This window comes from Eleutherodactylus coqui, chromosome 2 (genome assembly GCF_035609145.1).
Source record: "Eleutherodactylus coqui strain aEleCoq1 chromosome 2, aEleCoq1.hap1, whole genome shotgun sequence".
In the NCBI taxonomy this organism is placed as follows: Eukaryota; Metazoa; Chordata; class Amphibia; order Anura; family Eleutherodactylidae; genus Eleutherodactylus; species Eleutherodactylus coqui.
In genome coordinates this window covers 151,779,175-151,802,590 of record NC_089838.1, presented here as the reverse complement: position 1 = coordinate 151,802,590, position 23,416 = coordinate 151,779,175, and the positions used below count along the sequence as shown (strand labels likewise).

General features: G+C 39.1%; 1 protein-coding gene across 1 annotated transcript in view; it reads left to right on the top strand.

The window, feature by feature from the left end:
• The window catches only part of DOCK4 (dedicator of cytokinesis 4), a 300,819-nt gene that overhangs the window by 164,156 nt on the left and 113,247 nt on the right, over positions 1–23,416 (top strand). The window contains exons 21-27 of the mRNA XM_066591773.1: positions 784–865; positions 1,275–1,445; positions 2,540–2,732; positions 7,354–7,481; positions 12,891–13,025; positions 17,087–17,185; positions 19,985–20,079. Of these exons, the coding sequence (XP_066447870.1) occupies positions 784–865; positions 1,275–1,445; positions 2,540–2,732; positions 7,354–7,481; positions 12,891–13,025; positions 17,087–17,185; positions 19,985–20,079 (903 nt within the window). The remainder of the gene's footprint in view (positions 1–783; positions 866–1,274; positions 1,446–2,539; positions 2,733–7,353; positions 7,482–12,890; positions 13,026–17,086; positions 17,186–19,984; positions 20,080–23,416) is intronic.

Here is a 23,416-nt window from a genome sequence, read left to right as displayed (position 1 = left end):
TAGTTTTCTACAGCTATGCAATCCATGATCATGAGAGTCACTTATCTCCAAAAACTGTCATAAAGTGCAAAATGCAAAACTGCAAAGAGAATTAGCTGTCCCTGCTTTTTTTCTGTTGTCTTACAATGTGCTTTTGGTAAATAAGGAGTATTTTGCCTAGTGCCGGCCTTTTAAGGAGCAGTGCATGACGGGGATATAAATAAAAGTAAGAGACTCTACGTGACATTGTAGCGTACCACTACCTCTGGCCCTGCATTTGTAAGAAACACTATCAGTTTTGTGTGAAGTGTTTAACTGAACAGTAAATTCGCTCTAAGCTTATTTGTAGTATATGTTGTGTAGAGATGAGCGAGCGTACTCTCTAAGGCAAATTACTCAAGCGAAGATTATCATTCTCGAGTACATGCCTACTTGTGCCAAAAGATTCGGGGGTCGGTGGGGGTGAGCGGTGAGTTGTGGGAGTGAGCATGGGGGAGCGGGAGGAAGAGAGAGAGAGATCTTCCCACCGTTCCTCCCCACTCTCCCCCGCCGCCCCCCACCGGCCCCCGAATACTTTGGCACGAGCGGGCATGTACTCGAAAATGGCAATACTCGCTCGAATAATTTGCCTTAGCGCGTACGCTCGCTCATCTCTAATGTTGTGTAAAAACTCTGTTGCAGCCCATTTAAGCAATGTAGGAAAAAAACGTTCTGTATCTCAATTCTAAAAAGTAGTATTATTTACTTATTTAACATATTTTCAGCTTATGAAACTAATTTCCAAGTTGACTTGTGACTTTTCAGAGACCTCATAAAAGTGCTGAAATGGTATGTGGACCGAATAATTGAAGCTGAACGGCAGGAGCATATCCAGGAGGTGTTAAAGGTAATGAAAGAGAGAATCAGATGTACTTTTGTACTCATTTACATACAGGTTGATCTTTTCTTTACTGATTTATGCTGCTTCACTTTGATCTGGTGATAATTGGCAATCGGCCTATTTTTGTACTTTAATAACTGCAGTAGTCAAGACCATGAAGAATCTGTAGCTGAGTCTTGAATACAGTCCATTATCTGAGCTTGTCACTTGCATGTAGTAGATTGCTGGTTATTGTAATAGTCAAACTAAAGTTAAAATCTCGAAAACATGAAGTATAAATTATCCTGCATAAAATAATTCAGTCCGTCCAGGGGTCTAGATGTTTATGCATGGTTCTATCTCATTCTGAGTATTCTTATTTTTGGGAAACATTATTAAAATGATGATTATTTCTTTTTCTTTAATATTATTATAGGCTCAAGAATATATTTTTAAATATATCGTTCAGTCTCGGAAACTATTTTCTTTTGCAACTGGTGGACAGAATGAGGAAGAATTCCGCTGCAGTATTCAAGAACTTATGATGTCAATCCGTTTTTTCCTATCCAAAGAAAGCAAAGGAACAAGTGCTTTGTCTCAGTCACAGGTTGTTCGTTTTCTTCTAATTCAACCCAAAGTCTACGCTTTCTCTACTGTTCATTTTATAAACCGGCAATAATCATCATTAGAGATGAGCGAACGTACTCGGTTCGGGTGTTTTTGAACTCGAGCACCGCTTTTTCCGAGTAACTCACTACTCGGATGAAAAGATTCGGGGGGTGCCGGGGTGAGCGGGGGGTTGCAGAGGGGAGTGGGTGGGAGGGCGGAGAGAGAGAGAGCTCCCCCCTGTTCCCCACTGCTACCCCCCGCTCCACCACACCGCCCCCCGCCGCCCCCCGAATCTTTTTGTCTGAGTAGTGAGATACTTGGCAAAAGCGGTGCTCGAGTTTAAAAACACCTGAACCGAGTAGGTTCGCTCATCTCTAATCATCATCTATATTACGAATATCTTCAAATGCTTTTCAAAAGATTTACATTGTGCAGAGACTTGAAGAAAGTCAATCACAAGTTATACTCCTTAGTAAAAAACTACAAAAAGCCAATTTGACGGTAGTAGTTGATGTTGACTCTTTGGCAGTTTATAGTCTGTTGTTTCATTACAGCAGACAATATTTTAACTGACTATGTCTAAAATCAAAAAAGACCTAATATTGTTAATCATAAACCTATTGTACACAGACTGCAGGTCATTGCTATATATGGTACTGTGCCACCAAGCTGTTTAGAGGGATTTTTCAAACTTGATATTGGGGTCTAAAATTGAACTCCATTATGCACATCTCTGCATTGTGACGATAGATGGCAGGCTTAGAATTCAGTGTTAATGTTAGTATGAATGCTCACGTAAAACAACCGCAGTAATTCAGCAGGTTATTTGCATGGCTTCTGTTCTGCTCTATGTATATCACACTGGATCAGAAGTTGCAGAGCTGCCTATTCTACCGTAGTTCTCTACATTTGCTAGAAATACACCACAATGGGGAATTTTATTTAAATTATTATTAGAGGCGACCTTCATTACAGGGCAGAATGAAAATGCTGAGTACTTTCCATAGCTTGTAATTATCACTGTGATAAATAGAAGATCCTAATCATTAGACTGTCCCTTGACTATATTCTTATGTTTCCATACCTCTCTAGGCTGTGTTTCTGAATTCGTTCCCAGGTGTATACTCAGAGTTGCTTAAGCTTTTTGATGTTCGGGAAGTGGCAAACTTGGTGCATGATACTCTGGGCAGTCTGCCAACAATCATGCATGCGGATGACTCCCTTCAGGAGATAAAACTTCAGTGCATTGCAAAGACCGTGGAGAGTGAGCTCTATAGCAGTCCTGGTAAGGGTAGTAATACATATTCTGTCACTTACGTATAAAGATAAAAGTTACAAATGAGAGCAGGTTGCTAGAATTATATTGGACTTTGCTTTTTATCTGGTACTGTCATGGAGATAAAATGGATAGACGGACATCTGTTGGGTCAAATGGCCACCTAGTGGTTGGCTTTATTTATTCAAATGGGCTTTCATGATCATTGTGCAGTTTGTTTTATGACATATCAGATATGGCAGAGTATTAGTATTTATCATATGTATACTATATAAATTTATTGATATTACATTTGTAAGGTCCCAATAGCCCCCAGTCTTTGTGTGGCCCAAGCATCTTCATCGCTGTTTCCATGACTCCCACCTTAGTTTTGTGATTATGGTTTATCAAGACAAAACCAGAATTTAATGCAACGGAGAAGAGACATGTAAATCTTTTCTTTATACTTCTCTCTTTAGGATTCAGTACCAGATTTGAGCAAAATAAATACCGGTATATGGCACCAGGCTCCATGAGACATGCCTTATGTATTATAGATATGTCCTGACTTGTGATTTGTCTGTGCTGTTCTGTTTAGGATTTTTGTTGCTATAGATAGGAGAGTGTACTCACTGTATAGATTATTATCACATTTCCCATTTTTTTCTTTACAAATTCTTTTTTTTTCTGAACTTTAAACTTTATGATGATTTAGAGAAAAGGGTATAAACTTCTCTGCATTCCAATGTCCAAAATAAATCTTTACTTTAAATAGTCCACACCTGCAAAAACGCTGGCTCAAGCAGAAAGGCTAAATCATGAAGAAAAGGTATCCCAGTTGTAGAGTTTATTGTAGGTTGAAATATAAAAATGTATGTTCACATACACAAATGGCAAACAGACTCCAATTCATGTTCAGACAGAAAGGGCAGTGGTGGGATTATGTTTGAAAAGTTTTATTAGGTCATTTTCATGGCAGTTTGAAATATGTCTATAAACTGAATTCTGGAATTGACAAGGTAAATGTTGGGGTTAAGGATGTACCACTGAATATTGGTAGTAAAAACATTATTTAAAGAACTCAAATTGGATTCTACATGTAGACTTATCAAACTACATCAAGCCATTTGGTCATGAAAAGGCAAAGTAACAGGTTCAGTTGCATTCATCTGATTACTGCACTGGTTAAAATTATTAGGAGAATATTATCAATATTCCCATTATAAAAATGTCTCTTGAGGGCTTGGTCAGACGAGCAATGTTTTTGGGTGCGCAAAAAAAGCACTTCTAAAAGAACCAACGGGTTCCTATAGAAGCGCTCACATGAGAGAATGTAGTAGCGCAAAACGGCACACACCTAGCAAGGATGGAACATTGGCTATCTGTGGTGCGCGCTGTGCAGGAATTTCCATTTGCAGAAGTTAATGGAAACTCCTGCGCTCGGAATAGATTCCCTGCAGCTTACAGCAGGGCATTTAAAACCTGCTGCCCAGAAGCACATTTTAAATGTCCTGCTGTAAACTCCTGTTAGTCCTCACGGGGATGAGGGAACTCCCAAAGGGTTCCGTTAATCCCCGCGGGGACTAACAGGAATTTACAACGGGACATTTAAAATGTGCTTCTGGGTAGCACCTTTTAAATACCCTGATGTAAGCAGTGGGGTATTCCTCCTGCTGGGAAATTCCCCTCCCCTCTCTCCTCAAGGGATTTCCCTATAGTGGGGAAAGAGAGGGGGGCGGGGTTACAGGGCTTTCCCACAGGTCTTACCCGAAGAGTGGGGGAGGAGGCGGTGGGGCTAGAGGAATTCACCTCTAGCCCTGCCCCTCTAGCCCCGCCCACTATATGCCTTGCAATGTGGAGTCTCTGTGAGAATCCATATAGCCTCGCCCACTCTCTTTGTACTATGGGGATATCCCATAGCAGGGAGAGAGAGAACGGGACTGTGGATTTCCCCATAGCAGGGAGAGAAAGCTGAGCTATGGGGGAAATCCCCCATAGCTCCACTCTCTCTCCCTGCTGTGGGGAAATCCCAAAGCCCTGCGGGGCTTCTTCACTCTTTCCTCATGCGCAGCTCCTTCTCCAAGCGCAGCTGTTCCAGTGAATGGATGAATTTCATGCGCATGAAGCTTGGGTCTTATGTGCATGAAAAAAAATTGCCTGGTCACGTGATTTTAACAGATGCGAGCAGCGTTTTTTTTTTTGCACGCCTATTTATGCGCAAAAAAAATGCTCGTCTGACAAAGGCCTAACAGTGAAGAGTCTCATGAATTTGTTTAATATCAAGAATAGTTTGGATAGTATTTACGAAACATAGGATGTACAACTTGTAGCTTAAAAACGAGAGCGCATTTGTCATATATTTCTCATAACATGTGCAACTGTTCGGAGGCTGCACGCCATTTCATTGATAACCATAATAAAGATATAGTCTCCTTTTCTGATAGAGAAAGTGAATAAACCACAAAGGGGAAGGGATTGGTAACATAAATTGTATTTCCGTTGGGGCTTCTGGATCTTACATTGTGACACAAGAACACCAAAGAGATTGAATTTCAAAAGTGATTTGCTTATTTTTATTCATATCATTATTTATGTTAGTAATTTTTGTACCCTTTATAATTAGTATCTAGCATATCTATTAGTATATTCAGATGCACTTTGGTCATGCTAATTACATTTTCCTGTCATTCCTCCTTGCTTTTTATTCAGATATTCATTTCTTACTTGTTCGAGCCATGAGTAAGTACCGCACGGGTTTGAAATGCGTTAGGAATTTGGAACAGGAATTTCGATCTAGTTGCCATTTGTTAATGTGAACATACATTTTTATATTTGGATCTACAATACATTCTTGGATCTTAATCTACAAATACGATACCCTTCATAATTGATATTTTACATGATGATTTAGTATTTGATAAATATTTAGATTGCTGATAAATCACACTAAAGATATTTTCAGATTATGAACTTTATATTAATTTATGTTGTAGATTCTGTTCCTTTTATGAATTTTCATTGTTTCCTCACTCACCAGGAAGATTTCGGTCTATAGACTTTTAATGGCTTTTTGTACTCAACCCCACAGTAGTGTTACTTTTCAATTAAGTGAAATCATTGTTTGCCAAGATACTTTTGTGAAGGCACTGAGGTGTGTTGCAAATCTAATTTTGCCTTGAAATTAAGCTTCCATTCAGTAATCCTTATCGCAACAGGCACCCAGTTACTAAAATGGGAAGAAATCTTAGAATCTCTTAACTAAATAAAACAATATACAGTAGACTGCTCTTATTCAGGGACCTTTTACACAGGTCAATAAGAGTCAATCGAAGAGATCAGCCTTCATTGATGGCCTTCATCCCCAATACAGTATGATTGTTGGCCACATAACCCCTGCTTACACGAAGAGATGTGCTGCCCACAACATTTAATTTTTGGCAGCACAAAAGATGTGATCCGGTGCAGCTTCATGTGGCCCGATCATCAGGAAAATGAACGTTTATGCACAACCATCAGCCCATTTTAAAAGGAACTTTAAGGGAACGTGTCACCAGGTATAAGCACCATAAACTAAATTATGGTGCTCATACCTAGTGACCAGTTCCATTTTACTACCCAGCAATATGAAGGCAATATAGCTATAAGTCCGATCTACTATTTGATCCTTAAAGGGGTTGTACCAAAATACAAAATTACTCACTAGCCACAGAATAAGGTTATTACAGGTGAAGGTCTGACTGAAGGGACCCCCACTGATCCTGAGAACAAGGCTCCTGATGGTCCCTGCATGACTGGACTGGAGTGTGCAGCTGCTCCATTCATTTCAGCAACAGTGCCAGAAATTGCTGAGTATGAGCTTGCGGATAAGGAATACCTTCATATCATGGTACAACCCCTTTAAGGTATTCTGCTTACAGAGCTACAACAGTTGCAGATATAGGTCAATATGGCAGGTATAGCTCTGTTTGTGTCAGATTATTTTTCAACATTTTTTTTTTTAAAGGGGTCACTGATTTAAAGGGGTTGTCCCGCGGCAGCAAGTGGGTCTATACACTTCTGTATGGCCATAATAATGCACTTTGTAATGTACATTGTGCATTAATTATGAGCCATACAGAAGTTATAAAAAGTTTTTCACTTACCTGCTCCGCTGCTGGCGTCCTCGTCTCCATGGTTGCCGTCTAATTTTCGCCGTCTAAAATGGCCTAATGGCCAAATTAGACACGCTTGCGCAGTCCAGGTCTTCTCCTGTTCTCTATGGGGCTCCGTGTAGCTCCGTGTAGCTCCGCCCCGTCACGTGCCGATTCCAGCCAATCAGGAGGCTGGAATCGGCAATGGACCGCACAGAAGAGCTGCGGTCCACGGAGGTAGAGGATCCCGGCGGCCATCTTCACCGGTAAGTATAGAAGTCACCGGAGCGCCGGGATTCAGGTAAGCGCTGTGCTGTTCTTTTTTTCAGTCCCTGCATCGGGGTTGTCTAGCGCCGAACGGGGGGGGGGGGGGTGTTGAAAAAAAAAAAACCCGTTTCGGCGCGGGACAACCCCTTTAAGGACTGTCCTTGAAAGCTCATCACAATATAGTCTTTGATTTGAGTAAACTCTTAAGTGCTTGAATTGACCTGTATAATAATATATAATGTATTGTCATTTAGAGTCCCGGTTTATTCTCCTCCCTGTCGTCCTCCACCACCTCCACATGCATCTGCAGGAGCAGAGAGATCTTGTAATGTGCGCACGTATCCTTAGCAACATGTTTTGTCTAAGCAAGAAAAACAGCTCTGTAAGTAATTGCAAGACGCTTGTTATATACATTAACATACAACATGCTGAATGGTAATCTAGAGTACACTGTAAACCATTTCCACAGTAATCTATATATAGGAGAAGAGCACTGCAGGTGCCTGGCATTCAACTGTAAAGCTATTGTTTTTGCCCACTTTGGCTTTGATAAATAGCACGGTCTATTGCTAGGCCTCATCTCTAATTACTAATCACAAATTAACTTGCATAATATAGAGCATTTTTGATTACAAGCTGAGCTTTATAATTCTTAGTCGGAATTCAGAAATTTTTGTTCGACAGATCTTTAGGGTGGCTTCACACGAGTATGTGCATGTGCGTACATATGTGCGCACTCCTGTACACACAAAACACGCGTGTATGGAGATGCGCATTGCCTTCAATGAAGCCGCGGCTGTTGCCGGCAGCTCCATTGAAAGCAATGGTCTGTTGGCACCGCTTAATTGTTTTTCAGAGAGATGCTTTAAATATAAGCTCTTCCCTGAAAAACAACCATTTTAGTGTAAAAAAAAAAATAAAAAAAAAAAATATATATATATATATATACTCACCAGTCTGCCTCTGCTGTGTCCCCCACGGGGATGAAGAAAACATCTGCCACATGCGGCAGCTGTTTACTTCATCCCCACGGGGAATAAAGAATTTCCTGCTGGACCTGTCACAGATGTGACAGATGCAGCGAAGCAATTCTTCATCCCTGCGGGGAATAAAGAATTCCCTACTGCAGCTGTCACAGATGACCGCTGCGGTAGAGGATCCAGCTGCCGACACCCCATAATTGTTTTTCAAGGAAGGGCTTTAAATATAAGCCCTTCCCTGAAAAACAAGGCAAACTAGTGTAAAAAAAAAAACACAGGTAAGGGACAGGCGAGAGCTGCCTGTGATTGGCTGAGGTGCTCAGGCAATAAGAAACAGCTCTTTCAGCAGACGGGGATTTTAAGTCCCGCCTGCTCAAGGAACTGCATTACAGAGCCGGAGACAGAGCAGAGAGGATGCGGCTGAAGCCCGGCAGCTGAAGAAAGGTGAGTATGTGTTTTTTTATATTTTTTACACTAGTTTGCCTTGTTTTTCAGGGAAGGGCTTATATTTAAAGCCCTTCCCTGAAAAACAATTACGGTGTGCCGGCAGCTGAATCCTCTACTGCAGCTGTCATTCGTAACAGCTTTGTTAGGGAATATCTTTAAAGCCTTTGGGACAAATTGAGGATTATGATAACCTCTTGGTTGATGAAATTACTCAAATAGCAATAAAGGGAGATATTGTAATAATTAGTGACTTCAACATGCCCATTTACCTAATGTTGATTGAAGTATCCCTAGTGCATTTGCAAAAAGGAGCAGGAATTTGATAGAGGCACTTAAAGAAGCACCCCTAAAACAGCTTGTTAGGTTATCAACCAGAGGAGATAACATTCTAGATTTAGTATTTACTAGTGAGGATATGCTACCTGAGGTTAACCACCAATGTTTTTGGTTTAATATAAGAACAGACTTTGAGCAATTCTTTACTACAACCAAAGTATTAGATTTTAGTAAGACTAACTTCAAGGCGAGTGAAAAAAAAAAGAATTAACAGGGTAGAATAAAACAGCAGGGACACTATTAAAAATGGCCACCTTTAAGGCAACTAAACTTCATGTCAAACAAACTAGTAAAAGTAAAAAAAAACACAGTGGTTCACTAAAGGAGTTAGTAATATAGTAAAAGAAAAGAAGTCTGCTTATAAGAGGTTTAAAGAAACTGGAATTGCTGCTAACAGAATTGTATAAAATTAGACAGAAGAAGGCAAAAATATTATTAATGCTGCTAAAGCACAAAAGGAGGAAAAGAATGGCCAAATCCATTAAGGAGGGGGATATTACATTTTTCAGGTATATTTGTGACAGAACAAAATCTTTGGAATTACAAAATTAAAAATAGGGTTAATAACTATAGTAATGGAGATGATGCAATCGTTAACCATTTAAAGAACTACTTTTGTTCAGTATTTTCAGAAGCTGGTTGTTAGCTGTTAGTACTTCCAGAGGCCTTATCAATTTTAAACATGCAAGTTCACCTACAACATCAGCCTTATTTTAGAGGCTGATGTTGTAGGTGAACTTGCATGTTTAAAATTGAATAATACAATAGGTCCAGATGGCATCCACCCTAGACTTCTTAAAGAACTCCAATCTGTAATTGCTGCACCATTGATTTCTTTAACCAGTTCATTCTAACAGGTGATGTTCCTGGATAATCTTAAGAAGGGTAGTAGAGAAGAAGCTGGGAACTACAGGCCAATCAGTTTTATATACCTAGTAGCTGAAGTAATACAAAACTCTCTTGAAAGAGGAGATATTTGACCACTTAAAATGAACAACCTGTTGGACACTAAAGAGTGCGGCTTTAGTGAGGGCAGATCATGTCAATCTAATCTCATTGAATTCTTTGACTATGATGCAAAAGTGGTGGATGAAGGTGGTGCCATGGATATCGTCTATCTGGATTTCAGTAAAGCCTTTAATACATTTTCACTTAAAGAGTTTATAGATAAATAATTGAAAATCAGATGCAATCCTTTGATAGTCCGGTGGATTTTCAATTTGTCAAAAGATATCAGAATGTTGTTGTTAATGGAGTATGTTTTGTATATTGTCCAGTTACAAGTGGTGAGAAGACTCTGTCTTGGGTCTTACTCTTTTTAATATGTTTGGAAGTGACATGGAAGGTTTAACAGGTGGGTTTTTCTGTTTGCAATAGGGTTGATACTCCTGGTGGTGTACTAAACACTGAGAAAGATATAGTTTTTTGGAATAAATGGTCGAAACAATGGAAACTGCAGTTCAATGTTTCCAAATGTTAAATAATACACTTACGGAGAAGAAATCCCCATACTGAGTATCTTATCGGGTCTTCAGTGTTATCTACAACTTTAAGAAGAGAAGAATTTAGGGTTTCTTATTTCTGACAACCTCAAAATGATTCCACAGTGTGGTCAGGCAGCAAAGAAAGCAAGTAGTATGCCCAGTTAAATGGCTAGAGGTACAACCAATAGAAATAGGGAGAATGCATAGAGCTACGGTGAGAATACATCTGTAATTCTGTGTTTAGCTCTGGAGACCTACAAATAGACAATCATAAATCAAAATGAGTCAAAAGATGGTCTATAAAAATGGTGAATGTTCTTGGGGACAAAACTTACCAGGAAAGATTTAAACTACTAGATCTGTATAGCCTCGAGAAAAGGAGAGGGGGAAATGATGGAAGTCTTTAAATATGTTAAAGGTATTGATAAGGTTAAGGAGGGAAGTGTTTTTATTAGGAAGCTAAACAATAGAACAAGGGGGCACAATCTGAGATTAGTTCTAAGGAAAAATCAGAAGCAATGTCAGAAAATATTTTTTACTGAAAAAGTAGTAAATGCTTAGAACAAACTTCCAGCAGATGTGATTGAAAAATCAACAATAAGTGAATTGAAGAATGCCTGGGATAAGCATAGATCTATCCTAAGAGAGAGAGAGAGAGAAAGGAAATAATATAGGGGTCAGAGTAGATGGACCATGTGGTCTTTTGCTGCCATCAATCTTCTATGTTTCTATCTGTTTCCCGTGACTCAAGAAGGGCCACTTACCAGTGATATGCAGTATAAGTAGCAGCATCTAGGGAAAAAAAAAAAACTCGGGTTAAAAACAGTCGATTCGCAGTTGAAATATTCTATAGAGAGGTACTTCAGCAAATTTAGTTTTATGTAATATATATTACTGCACAAGCTATTATTAAAGAATAATATAGAGAATCTTTTGTATGTTTTTTGGGACCGAGAACTGCAGGAGGGATTTGATAAATGATATAACGTATTCCTATATTTCTACATGCTGCTGTGGAGGCTGACATCCTGTCTACTCAGTGAAGCAAGGGCTGAACATGCGGTCAGAGATAATGTGACACAGCTTTCTATAATGAAAGAATAATTATAACTGAACTAGGATGAAACTAATCTGATCACTAGAACAGGGGGCCACAACCCGTATTCCAGAGAAGTTTGGGTAGAACGACAATCATGTGTGCTCGCTATCACTCCATTCAACAGTAATAGATTTTACCCCAGTTTCTGGTGAAAATTATGGTAAATATGTTGGGCCGTGGAAGACCACACCCACCCTGCAAGGTCATGCTTTTTTTTAAACTGACCCATGTCGTGTAATAGCAAAGAAAGCGTGACATTGTATTGTGCAAAATAGCAAGCGCCAAAATTTTCTACTTTTTTTTATGCTACAGAAGTGATGCAAGTGTCTTGATGGCTTTGGGCCTTTATGCCTTGCATATTTTAACTGAAATAAAATCATCTGCTCAGTGAACTAAATTCCTTTTGGAATGGTAGATCATTAATGTTTCTCTCTTTGGACATTCTGTAAAAACATAAAAACAGAGGAAAATCACAGCATCAGTCAGAGTGTCTTGAAACACTTTGACAAGGAGCTGCAGTATCTCAGGAGGTAGAAGGTTAACCCTTTCCAATCCACTGTCTGACCTCTGAAGACATTAGGATTTAAGGCTGTATGGCTCCGATGTTGGAAGACGTCCGTCGGGGTTCTCTTACTGTATATTGCCAGCCTCTCTGCTGTCGGAGCCTATCCGACGTGTCACCTCATGCAGTACTGGCTTTAGCCAGCATATAGCGCTGTTGTATAGTGGCAGAAAAAGAGTAAGCACCCTAGGAAAACCAGGATACAAATTGGATTGGAAAGGGTTAAGTCCCACAACAATAGTGTTAATATAAAATCCTGCACTTAGCTTGTGTTTACTACAGAACTAGAACCTTCATAGGGTTATAGGGTTTTCCCAAAATATTCCGGCTAATGTTGTAGCTTGTCTAGGTTTTAGTGTTTTTATTTAGCTCTCTTTTCACTCCACCATTCAGGTAAACAATCCTCTACAAAATGCAAAAATGTTTTTCACAAGCAAAAACCTTTAAAAGTTGTTATACTCACAGAGATGCTGGCATAAACTGCCTACCTAAAAGCAACCATAAGGTGCATCATGATCCTCCTGAAGGAGGACAGGAATATCTTGGCGTACCTGCTAGTACATAAAGATCTCAGGGAGTTTTTTTACATCTTGCAGAGCATAACACCCTCCTCGTTTGTACAGCGCCATTCTTGGCAACATCCTCTGTAGAGTCATGTCATATTTTTTACTAACTTCTGTGCTGATTACATCTAATGAAAATATACGTACGTTTGGTGGGAAAATTAAAGCCATTTCATTAACTGGCTCTTTCCTTAATGGGCACTTGTTACTACTGAATCAAATGCTAATTTATATTTAGATAGTTTTGTTTCTTAGCTAGCTTTCATAGCTTTATACATAATAATGTTTTATATACCGTATTTGTTTTTTTTTCTTCTTAGGAGAAGTCAGCCATGAAGGAAATCGATGTGATTGTGAACAGCTTGTTGGATATTTTATTAAGGACTATTTTAGAGATCACCAGTAGACCTCAGCCCTCAAGCTCTTCAATGAGACTTCATTTTCAGGATGTAACTGTAAGCATTTTGTTTTGGCATGCAGTTTAGTTTTCTGTAGTTTTCTGTCATTATTTAGCTAAACATGTGGAATGTTGCATTCCATTATAAAAACCCCATATAGTTTTCTATTTTTTTTAATTCTTAAGTCTCATCTATGCGGGCTGTAATATTCCATGTACATTTATCTTGCACTATTTCTGGAAATCATGTTTATGATTTTTTTTCCTACACCTGTTAAACTAGTAGAATATCTGATCTTTGACTGTTCTGGCCGCTTGATTTTTTCTTTTATAGAAAACTGCACAGAATTGCCTTAAAGGAGATGTCCCGCGCCGAAACGGGTTTTTTTTTTTTTAAACCCCCCCCCCGTTCGGCGCGAGACAACCCCGATGCAGGGGTTAAAAAAACCACCCGCACAGCGCTTACCTGAATCCCGGCGGTCCGGTGACTTCTCTACTCACCGCTGAAGATGGCCTCTTCCTCCGTGGACCGCAGCTCTTCTGTGCGGTCCACTGCCGATTCTAGCCTCCTGATTGGCTGGAATCGGCACGTGACGGGGCGGAGCTACACGGAGCTACACGGAGCCCCATAGAGAACAGCAGAAGACCCGGACTGCGCAAGCGCGGCTAATTTGGCCATCGGAGGCCAAAAATTAGTCGGCACCATGGAGACCAGGACGCTAGCAACGGAGCAGGTAAGTAAAAAACTTTTTATAACTTCTGTATGGCTCATAATTAATGCACAATGTATATTACAAAGTGCATTATTATGGCCATACAGAAGTGTATAACCCCACTTGCTGCCTCGGGACATCTCCTTTAAATTAATAAAATAACTCCTACCTTACTGCTGCCCCTCCACTCCAATTCTGTTGCTTCCCGATTCCCCTGCAAGTTTCTGTACTTTCTTGTCTCTGTTGACACGGACATGTGATTACTGGCCGTAGAGGGTCACCATTGTAGCCAGTAATTGGCTGTAGCAGTCACATGTCCATTTTGACAGGGAGCAGGAAACAGAGGCCAGCTGGGGAACTTGGAAGCACTAAAATGAGAGCAGTGGGGATCAGCAAGGTGAGTATTAGCACTTCTTTTAAAACATTTTGAGTAGTTTAAAAAAAATGCAAGTACCCAGACAACCTTTTTCAAAGGGGTTGTTCAAGCCCTAAAAGTGGTAATTATTCAACTATTAACCCTTTCCAATCCACTGTCTGACCTCTGAAGAAATTATGATTTAAGGCTGTACAGCTTCGATGTTGGAAGACGTCTGTTGGGGTTCTCTTACTGTATATTGCCAGCCTCTCTGCTGTCGGAGCCTATCCAACATGTCACCTCATGCAGCACTGGCTTTAGCCAGCAGATAGCGCCGTTGTATAACGGCAGAAAAAGAGTAAGCCCCCTAGGAAAACCAGGATACAAATTGGATTGGAAAGGGTTAATGTTACCACTAAGGTTTTTGTAATATATTTACAGTTTAAAATAGATCTTGGTCTGCTTGATGGTCATGTGCTCGAGTTGTCAAACTTTCCAAGTCGTCAATTTCCCAAACTTCTGCCAATGTCACGTACACAACCCATGAGCCTTTGTAGCTCAGTATATATGTTTATATCAGCAGTTACATTACCAGCGGTGAACTGTATAGGAACCGGGAAAGAATGCTGAGAGGCAGGATTTTTGTTTTTATGCTCCAGCTACCTTTTTAGAGATCTTAGGTCTGTACTTTTAATACAGATCCCCTTCTTCACACAGCCATGGAATTAAAAGACTCTGTCCATCAATTGCTCATGATGAAAAAGATGTATGACTGATACGTTAATATTTTATACTGTACCAACATTTTCTACATTTACTATAGCGTGCATTTATAATATATAGTATTCCTAGTGGTTTAGGTGTTAATATCTTTCAAGATCTAATGTAGTGACTAGGCTATTGATATAATCTACGGTACTTAAGAGTGCTTATGAGTTAGTAATTAATATCACCACAGGACTATTTTGGTATAACACCTAATATTTGTTTTAGTTTAGGTTGAAAATCCTATGCTTATTTCATAACATATTTTTAATGATCAAAGCACTGTTCTTTCTCCTTTTTACTCATATAGGTAAATTATAACATTCTGGCTGCCTATGGGCACTACTAGTAAGAACTTATTTCATTCAGGATTATACAGCTCTCACTTAATTCAACGCTAGCAGTACAAATATGGATGTAATTTTTTTCTGCCTGTAGCCACCACTAGATGGGCACTCTAATGCTGGCTTCATTCAGAAAGAACTTTATAATTCTACCATATAGGTCATTTTCCTATGTGGGAAGGAGAGGTTTTTGAGGTACAAGGAAGCCCCCCACCACACACACACACACACACACACACACACACACACACACACTGCCTCTGCAATGCTTAGCATGTCACCTGCTCTATGACTCTGCATTTAAAGGGTATTTCTACAATTTATATTTGTTTTCTACTTACGGTATAGGCAAAAAATATCTGATTGCTGGACCAATTGCCCCCACTAATGATAAGAACAGGGTCCCTGTGTCCCCTTTCGTCCTCACTACATCCCCTGCAGTGTTGAAGAGCCTGAATGAAATGCCAACTAAGCATATGTACTGCTGATCCATTCCACTCTAGGGGACTACAAGAGATATCTGGGCTCTGCACTCATCTTCTCTTCAGTGGTCTCGAAGTGTTGAATGGATCAGAAGTGCACATGCTTGGTTGTTGATACATTCAAGCTCCTGTACATTGTATGGGATGCAGCGAGAAGGAAAGGCAAATTCTCGGGTCCTGTGGAACCTCTAACCATCAAACCTTAATCACCTCTCCTGTGGCTAGGTGAAGAATGCTAATTCTGGGAATGCCCCTTTTAATAGTAATAATATAGCTAGTTTGATACAAGGGAGACAAAGTTTCCCTCTGTGACATTGAGATTTTAATACTGTAAGGGTATGTTCACAAAGGCAGCATTTGTAGTAGAAGCATTGTGGATGGGTTTCACCAAGGGTTAAGCTTCTTCCAGAAGGCAGGAAGTAGCTGTAGGGAGTAGAAAGTTACCAGTAATAACAATATTTTATGCTGATTGCAATTAGGGGGTGTGCTAAGCAGGAAGTTTGGGAAGTGCAACTTCACCCAATAGCCACAGAGCAGGACGTGATGTCAGAGAAGGGGGGCATCATTTTGACAACATCTCTTGTGCAATGTGATAAACACCACAGACAATAGGCTGTGTGTTAAGACCTATTGTGTGCAGAGCAGCTTCTAAGTTTGCATTTTATAAGTGAAAGAATTGAAAGAATGGTTTATTACATGACCTTAGAAGATCCATGTTATGTGTTATAAAATTTGATTGGAGTTTTAATTTAAATATTTTGCTTTAAGATTGCCTCACAGTAATTCACATCAGCATACTCGAAAATCTAATGGAATCCACAATGCTATTACTATTATAATTACAGTGTAGCCATTCCATATTAGTTCAGTGTTATCTTTACAGTTATTCTGATATTGGCATCTAAGAAGTTGATCTTTCCAAGTGCACTTAAATATCTGGTTTCTTGACAGGCCTGTGCAGTAAGATTTTCTGTTATACGTTACACCCTTGATGTTGTGGATTCTTTTTACACTCCCTGAAGTTGTTCTTGGGCTTTTCTCTGATACTGCAGTAAATATGTTCAAATTGAAAAAAAAAAAGTTTAATGTCTTTTTTCTGTGTGATATAAGAAGTTGTGAAGAGTATCTGTTAGCAATATTCAGCTATGTTGTTGGCAGCGATACCACAGCTTTGCTGACTGTTGAGAATTTGTCATGTTCTTCCCCCACAGAGCCAATTAGATGTCAATAAGTTCTAACAATATGTCCTTGTCATTCTGCAGCCTGCATGAGCTCGCTACAAAGTACCTCACTGTTCTCCAATTACAGCTATGTTTCTTTTATTGGTGGTGGAGAGGGTATTACTTTGTATCTAATCTGTGCTTGACTAGAGCAGTTTTAATATTCTTTATCTTACTTTATACATTAGCTATACTTATATAAATTAGCTTTTTGTATGATTGTATTGTCAATTGTTTCAGGGTGAATTTGTTGCATCTTTGCTGTCCTTACTGCGACAAATGACAGACAGACACTACCAACAACTTTTAGAAAGCTTCAACACAAAGGATGAACTGCGAGTAAGTCATTAACAGGGTTTTAACATTTCTGTATTTCCCTTACCATTAATAATGTCATGGTTTAGATTAATTACTATATATTTGTTCAAGTGTCAAATGAAAGCTGGAACACAGAATACTATCTTTGTTTCTGGAGAACCCAGCAAGCTTGTGCATTACATGGGTAGCGTATTGATTTCACTTACCATCATATAATAATTAGCTTCACTAATGCTGGCCCTACTGGGGCATTGGGCACTTACTGCCCGGTATCTCTGCAGATGACAGATGAACAGTGGGTTGGACAGTTCTTTTGATGATCACAGTGGTTCTTAAAATAAACAATCAAAATTGGATGTTAAACTATGTATTTAAGTGCTAAAATAATATCCGTTCACCTCCTGTTTTAACCCCTTAATGACCGCCCATACGTCTTTTGACGGCGTCCGTTCAGGGACTTTATTCTGAAGAGCTGTTTTTGATAGTGGCTGGATCTGAAGTCTGACTTGATTCTTCCGCGTCAGGGAGCGGGTTCTCAGCTATCTGATAATAGCCTAGCACCAGCTCTAACAGCCGTGAACAAAGAAACCATCAAACATCCTTCTATTTAGCCCTTTACACACTGTGGTCAGTACGACTGACGCATGTAAGAGGCTGATGGAGAGGGGGCTCCCTCTGTCACCCATCAGACCCCCTGCAATGGGTTGCTATGCCACCTAGAGGCTTGAATATAGCCTGTGGGTCTGCCAGCTACAGTGGGCTATGAGGCGCAGCCCCTGGCTAAATACTTCATAGGCTTTCTAATACATATGTGGTATCGGTGCGTTTGTAATAACCCAGAGAAAAAAAATAGTAGATTGTGGAAAGACTTGGAAAAAAAAAGCAGAACTATATGAATTTGGCATTGGTGTAATTGTACTGGCCTACAAAATTAATTTAACATATTGCTTATACTGCATGGTGAACGCCATTAAAAGTAGGAATAAAAAACATACCAGAATTGCAGAATTTGATAATCTTGCTTCCAGAAAAAATGGAATAAAAAGCAACCAAAATGTTATATCCTCCCAAAAATTGTATAAAAAAAACCAAGCCCTTACAGGGCTCCATTAATTGAAAAATAAAAATGCGGTGGCTCTTGGAATGTTGTAACACAAAAAAAGTTGTTTTGTTTTTGTGTACAAAAATGGCAAAACCATAAAAAGAATTGTATAAACTTGGTATCTGTAGAATAATGCTGACCTATGGAATAATATTATCACATTATTTATTTTGCACACTGAACATCGTAAAAATGAAATCCAAAAAACAAATGACAGATTTTTCTTTTTTTCCCCAATCACCCTAAAAAAAAAAAAAAAAATTATACGATACATTATATTTACCCAAAAATGATGCCATTTAAAAAAATACAACTTGTTCCACAAAAAACAAGCCCTTATATAGCTATGGCAATGGAAAAATTTAAAACCAATGGCTCTGGGAATCTGATGATGAAAAAAATTGAAAAATTGGTTGGTCATTAAGGCAAAAAACAGGCTTGGTCACTAAGGGGTTAAATTTAAATTTTGCCTCAATGAATACTACTTTCCTTGCATAATTGCTTTAATTCCCTTGAAGTTGATATTTTAAATATTATTGATCCTTTTACAAAATAATCCAGACTCTTACAGAAAGTACCCCAGAATATCTGTTAATATAAAATTGTGATATAATGAAAAAGATTGGTGTTAGAGGAATTCATTGTGCTACTCCTCCGTATTTGCATAGAAGGGACATGTTTCAGATGATAGCATTGTAATATATTCGATATGCCTTTCTGGCTAAATTACTTATGGAAATGAAATGCCATTTCTTCTTTGCTTGGGTTTAATATAACTATATCTCACCAGTGAGCCTCTCCTCAGTGTCCACCGTTTAGAATCTGTACTACTTATCAAAGGATGTCCTATCTCAGCACTTGTATATGGAGATGGTGTTAATCAAAAATAAATCAAAACTGCTGCATAAAATATTTGAGAATAATTTCCACCGAGGTCTTTTAATTGGTCGCATGAATATTGAGCTTTTTGTTGAGTACTTTATTATTTAGTACTTAGCAAATGAAGGACACATTTTCATTTATAATTAACTACTAAGTCATAAGCCTTGTCAGAAAAACCATGTAATTCAATTAGGCAGTACATTTTGAAGTTTTCTCTGTTATGATTAAGTAATCAGGAAGTATACCATTTCAAATAAGTTCTTATAATTACCATCATCGGAACATTGCAGGGGGATTTTGGCCTACAGAGCAACAGTCCAAGAATGATTAAAATACTTCCTAATTGACTGTTATCTAAATCCACTGCTTCTTTCAGGTCCTATTGCAGTGATGATGGGCCAGAAGTTGTGTAGTTCTTTGCGTTAGTCTTTCAGCCCTATTGCTCTAGGCTTACATTTTCCTTCGTACGCAAGCTGGAAGAGTATGAGAATCGGTAAACTCCCAAGACACCGTGTTTTGGAAAGGCATTGGTTATGTCTGAATTAAAATCAGCAAGGACATGTATTATATTGCTGGTCTTTGGCAGACCTCTTCCCATCTTTGTCATAGGGTTTCTAAAAAGAATGCACATGTTAATATATCGTAGACTGAGAAATAACTAATTCTCTTATGTATCTTGTGCCAATCTTTGTTTGGACTTGCTTCATTCATTAAGTTTCTTTTAACTAGACTGTGATAAATATGATGGTGTGCTGGTCCTTATTTGTCCCCACAGTAACTAATTATAATACAATCTATCTTCATCATAATTTAATATGTGCCATTGTTATTTACAGGATTTTTTGTTGCAAATTTTTACCGTGTTTCGAATACTTATAAGACCAGAAATGTTTCCTAAAGATTGGACTGTTATGCGGTTTGTTGCCAACAAGTAAGTATCTATAGTATTTGGTTTATTTTCTAAATGTAACTATAAATGTTTAAAACATAAATCTGTGAGTGACCGAATAATTAGTTGGTTTGTTAAATGCCTATCACTATATTGGTATTTGTTTTAACTGTGTATATAAGAGAACTTGGTTATGCATGTTAATTTGGCCATTAGTTAAAATACCCTACTTGGTCACTGTCAGTGATCATGTGACTGGATAAGGCCACTTGGCGCATCTAGTGAAGCAGATTTGTAACTGGTCTGAGGAAGATGCCATTTTGGTCCGCACTGCCTGTCAATAAACTCTGAATCCTTCACGCCGCTCTTGGGTCTTGTTTACAGTGCACCTGGTTCCCGGATGTTTCTTCTTCTTTATTAGATTAAATATAGCCTTCCATGTTGGTGTAATGCGGGACTGATTGTCTCCCAACATCTTTCATAGGGAGCAAGAAGAGTCAAGCATGTTGGATTTCGACACGCCTTTGTTCTTCTGTAAGATGAGCATAGGTAAATGTGTCTGGTAGTAGTGGCTTATCTCACTCTCACTAGTTAAAATAAAACATGTACGCTTGGCTGGTCTGAATGCATTCTTCTGGGAGTGGAGGCTGCACAGTCGCCTGAACGAGCATTCGACTGACAGTGATCTAATCTGCATAGATGCATTGCAAGCTTTAGTTTCATAAAAGTTTGGAGCTGTTTCCGGCTATAACAAGGCTGGTATTTGCTTTTATTGTTTGAGCCTTTATCAGAAAAGTGGTTTTTACATAGCTCGATTATCGGGCAAGATTGTGTATATGAACGTTTGTTTGCCTGATCTTTTAGCCATGTCAAAGAAAAACTATTAGCCAACGAGTAAGCAAACATTTGTTTGGCTAATCATATAATTTATGTCCACATAAAAATGCTCACAGGTCAGCTGTACATCTCCTCGTGTAAACTGTTTAAAGAAAGTTGCATATCATAAATAAATGTTGTCCAAACAGCAAACCATATACTCTTTTAGATAATCTGATTAGTTGTTATAAGCATCCAGATGATGTCTGATGCCATTAATGGCTCTACTGTGTGGAGTAACAGTATAAAGAGAAGAAACAAAGGGAGCTGACTTTCCTGATTTATATAAAACCTGTAACCATGCCTTAGTATCTTCAATGTAGCCAGGAATTCTGGCTACCAATGGTTGTTGTAGATTATCAAGCCATATACTGAGGTGTTCAAGCAATGAGCCATTACTAACTATAAAAAGTGTAAAGGAGGAAGAAAGACGTTTTTATGGATTTTGGGTAATGCATGGAACATAGGGCATACTTAAGAGTCTACCAACAAATAATCATATAGTTTTGGTCTATTAATTATCCCCGAGGACAACTCTTTCTGTAGCAATTTGGATAAAGTAATTTAAAATGCTTCTGTCGGATCAATGTTAAGAAAGGGGTAAGTGGAGGTATCAGATAACAGTAGAAATACTCCATGTTCAGTCACTGCACTGGCTGCCCGTTAAATACAGAATTCAATTTAAACTCGCTACCTTCATCCACATAGCCCTCCACAGCGCAGCGCCCCCCCCTATATCGCCTCCCTCATCTCAATCCATCAACCAGCCCGGGCTCTCCGCTCTGCTAATGAAACCAGACCGAGTGCCCCTTTAATTCGAACTTCTCATTCCTGCCTCCAAGACTTCTCCAGAGCAGCGGTCCTCTGGAACGCACTACCAAAGCCTACCCGAGCAATCCAGGACTCGCAGAACTTCAGGCGTGCTCTAAAAACGTACCTCTTCAGGGAGGCATACCACATACCCTCAAACCCCTCTGTACTCCGCCTGATAACATGCTCCCTGACCTACTGACTGCAATCCCTGCTAGCCATCATAAACCGCTCCTGCAGTCACACCGTTTCTGCCGTCACACGGCTAAATGTCTGACCATTGTCTATGTGTATAGAATCCCTCACTCTCCACCTCGCCATACAGTGCACATCTCCAGCCCCTTTACCTTCTGTATCACCCCACTATTCGTAGTATGTAAGCTCGTTGGAGCAGGACCCTCACCCCTATTGTATCAATCAACTGATTACTATATGTAACCGTGGTTCTGTAATTTTTGTATTTTGTCTTTCTGTATTCCCCCTGTCTATGTAAGCGCTGCGGAATATGTTGGCGCTATACAAATAAAGTTTTTTATTATTATTATTATTAAAGCTTTGTCAAGTATCACAATAGAACCACTGTTATCTGCAGGGCGGACTATAATAAAAGGATTCAGAGTCATATCTTCTAGTGGCTTCCTTTGGTTTAGTGATATATCATGTACTATTTGTTACATCTGGAATATACATTTGTAAGTTCTTTTTCACTTGAATTTGAGAAGTGTGCATAACTGAAGTTCTTGTTTGAAGAGGATAAAAATCATGATTGGATATCGTTAATTTATTAATGGTTGTAGAAACACATCCACAGAAGAAATAGGCTCATCTTTATAAATTGATGAGAGCTAGAATAGTTAATTGTTCATCAAATGTCATTTCCAAAGGAATTGTTGTCCAGTGCTATTCCAAAAATTAACTTGATGCAAAACAGTAGGAATACCTGGAGTATTTTCTATAGTAGGAATATTGGAAAAATGTTTCTTCACAGTTAATTGTCGTATAAATTTATTGACATCTTTGATCATCTTGATCAGCTTACTGTAGCTTTGCATGGGGAGATTTTCAACCAAGTTCTCGCTAGAAACGGTAAATTTAAGTTAGATGCATCCTGTTTACACAATTCTGCTAATAGGGCACTGAGCTGGAAATCACCCACCTGCCGTAGTCCCTTGGTTTTTTGTAAAACTAAAAGCAAAGCGACTGTTGGGACGTGAAACAGAAGCCGCTCAAAGTTTGAGTGACTTCTGTTTACTGTGAATGGAGGCGGGCTGACCAGAATGATTCTAGCCCACTCCACCTCCATTCATTAAATGACTATCGTTCTTGTGTAAAGCACAGGAATGATAGCCAGGCAGCAGCCTGTAGGATGGCTGTCTGGTGCTTATGTGCCCAGCAGTCATCCCATGTAAAGGTACCTTCACCCAGAATGAGCAAAGATTTAAGGAGGTTTTCAAAATTTTACTACATGTTTCTATTGTCTCCCAATTGTGCCTGTCATGATATTTGTAATATACTTACATTTCCTGAAGTAAAGTGATCCTCTGTTCCAACCTTCAGCCACATGACACTGTCTGAGAGTGAAATTTGATCTTCCTCTGATGCACCTTTACCTACAGAATACCCAGCTTCTGGGTCAAGCTGGAAAAGGCACATCATCACTAACGTCATTATCAGAGTCATGTATGGAGGAGGG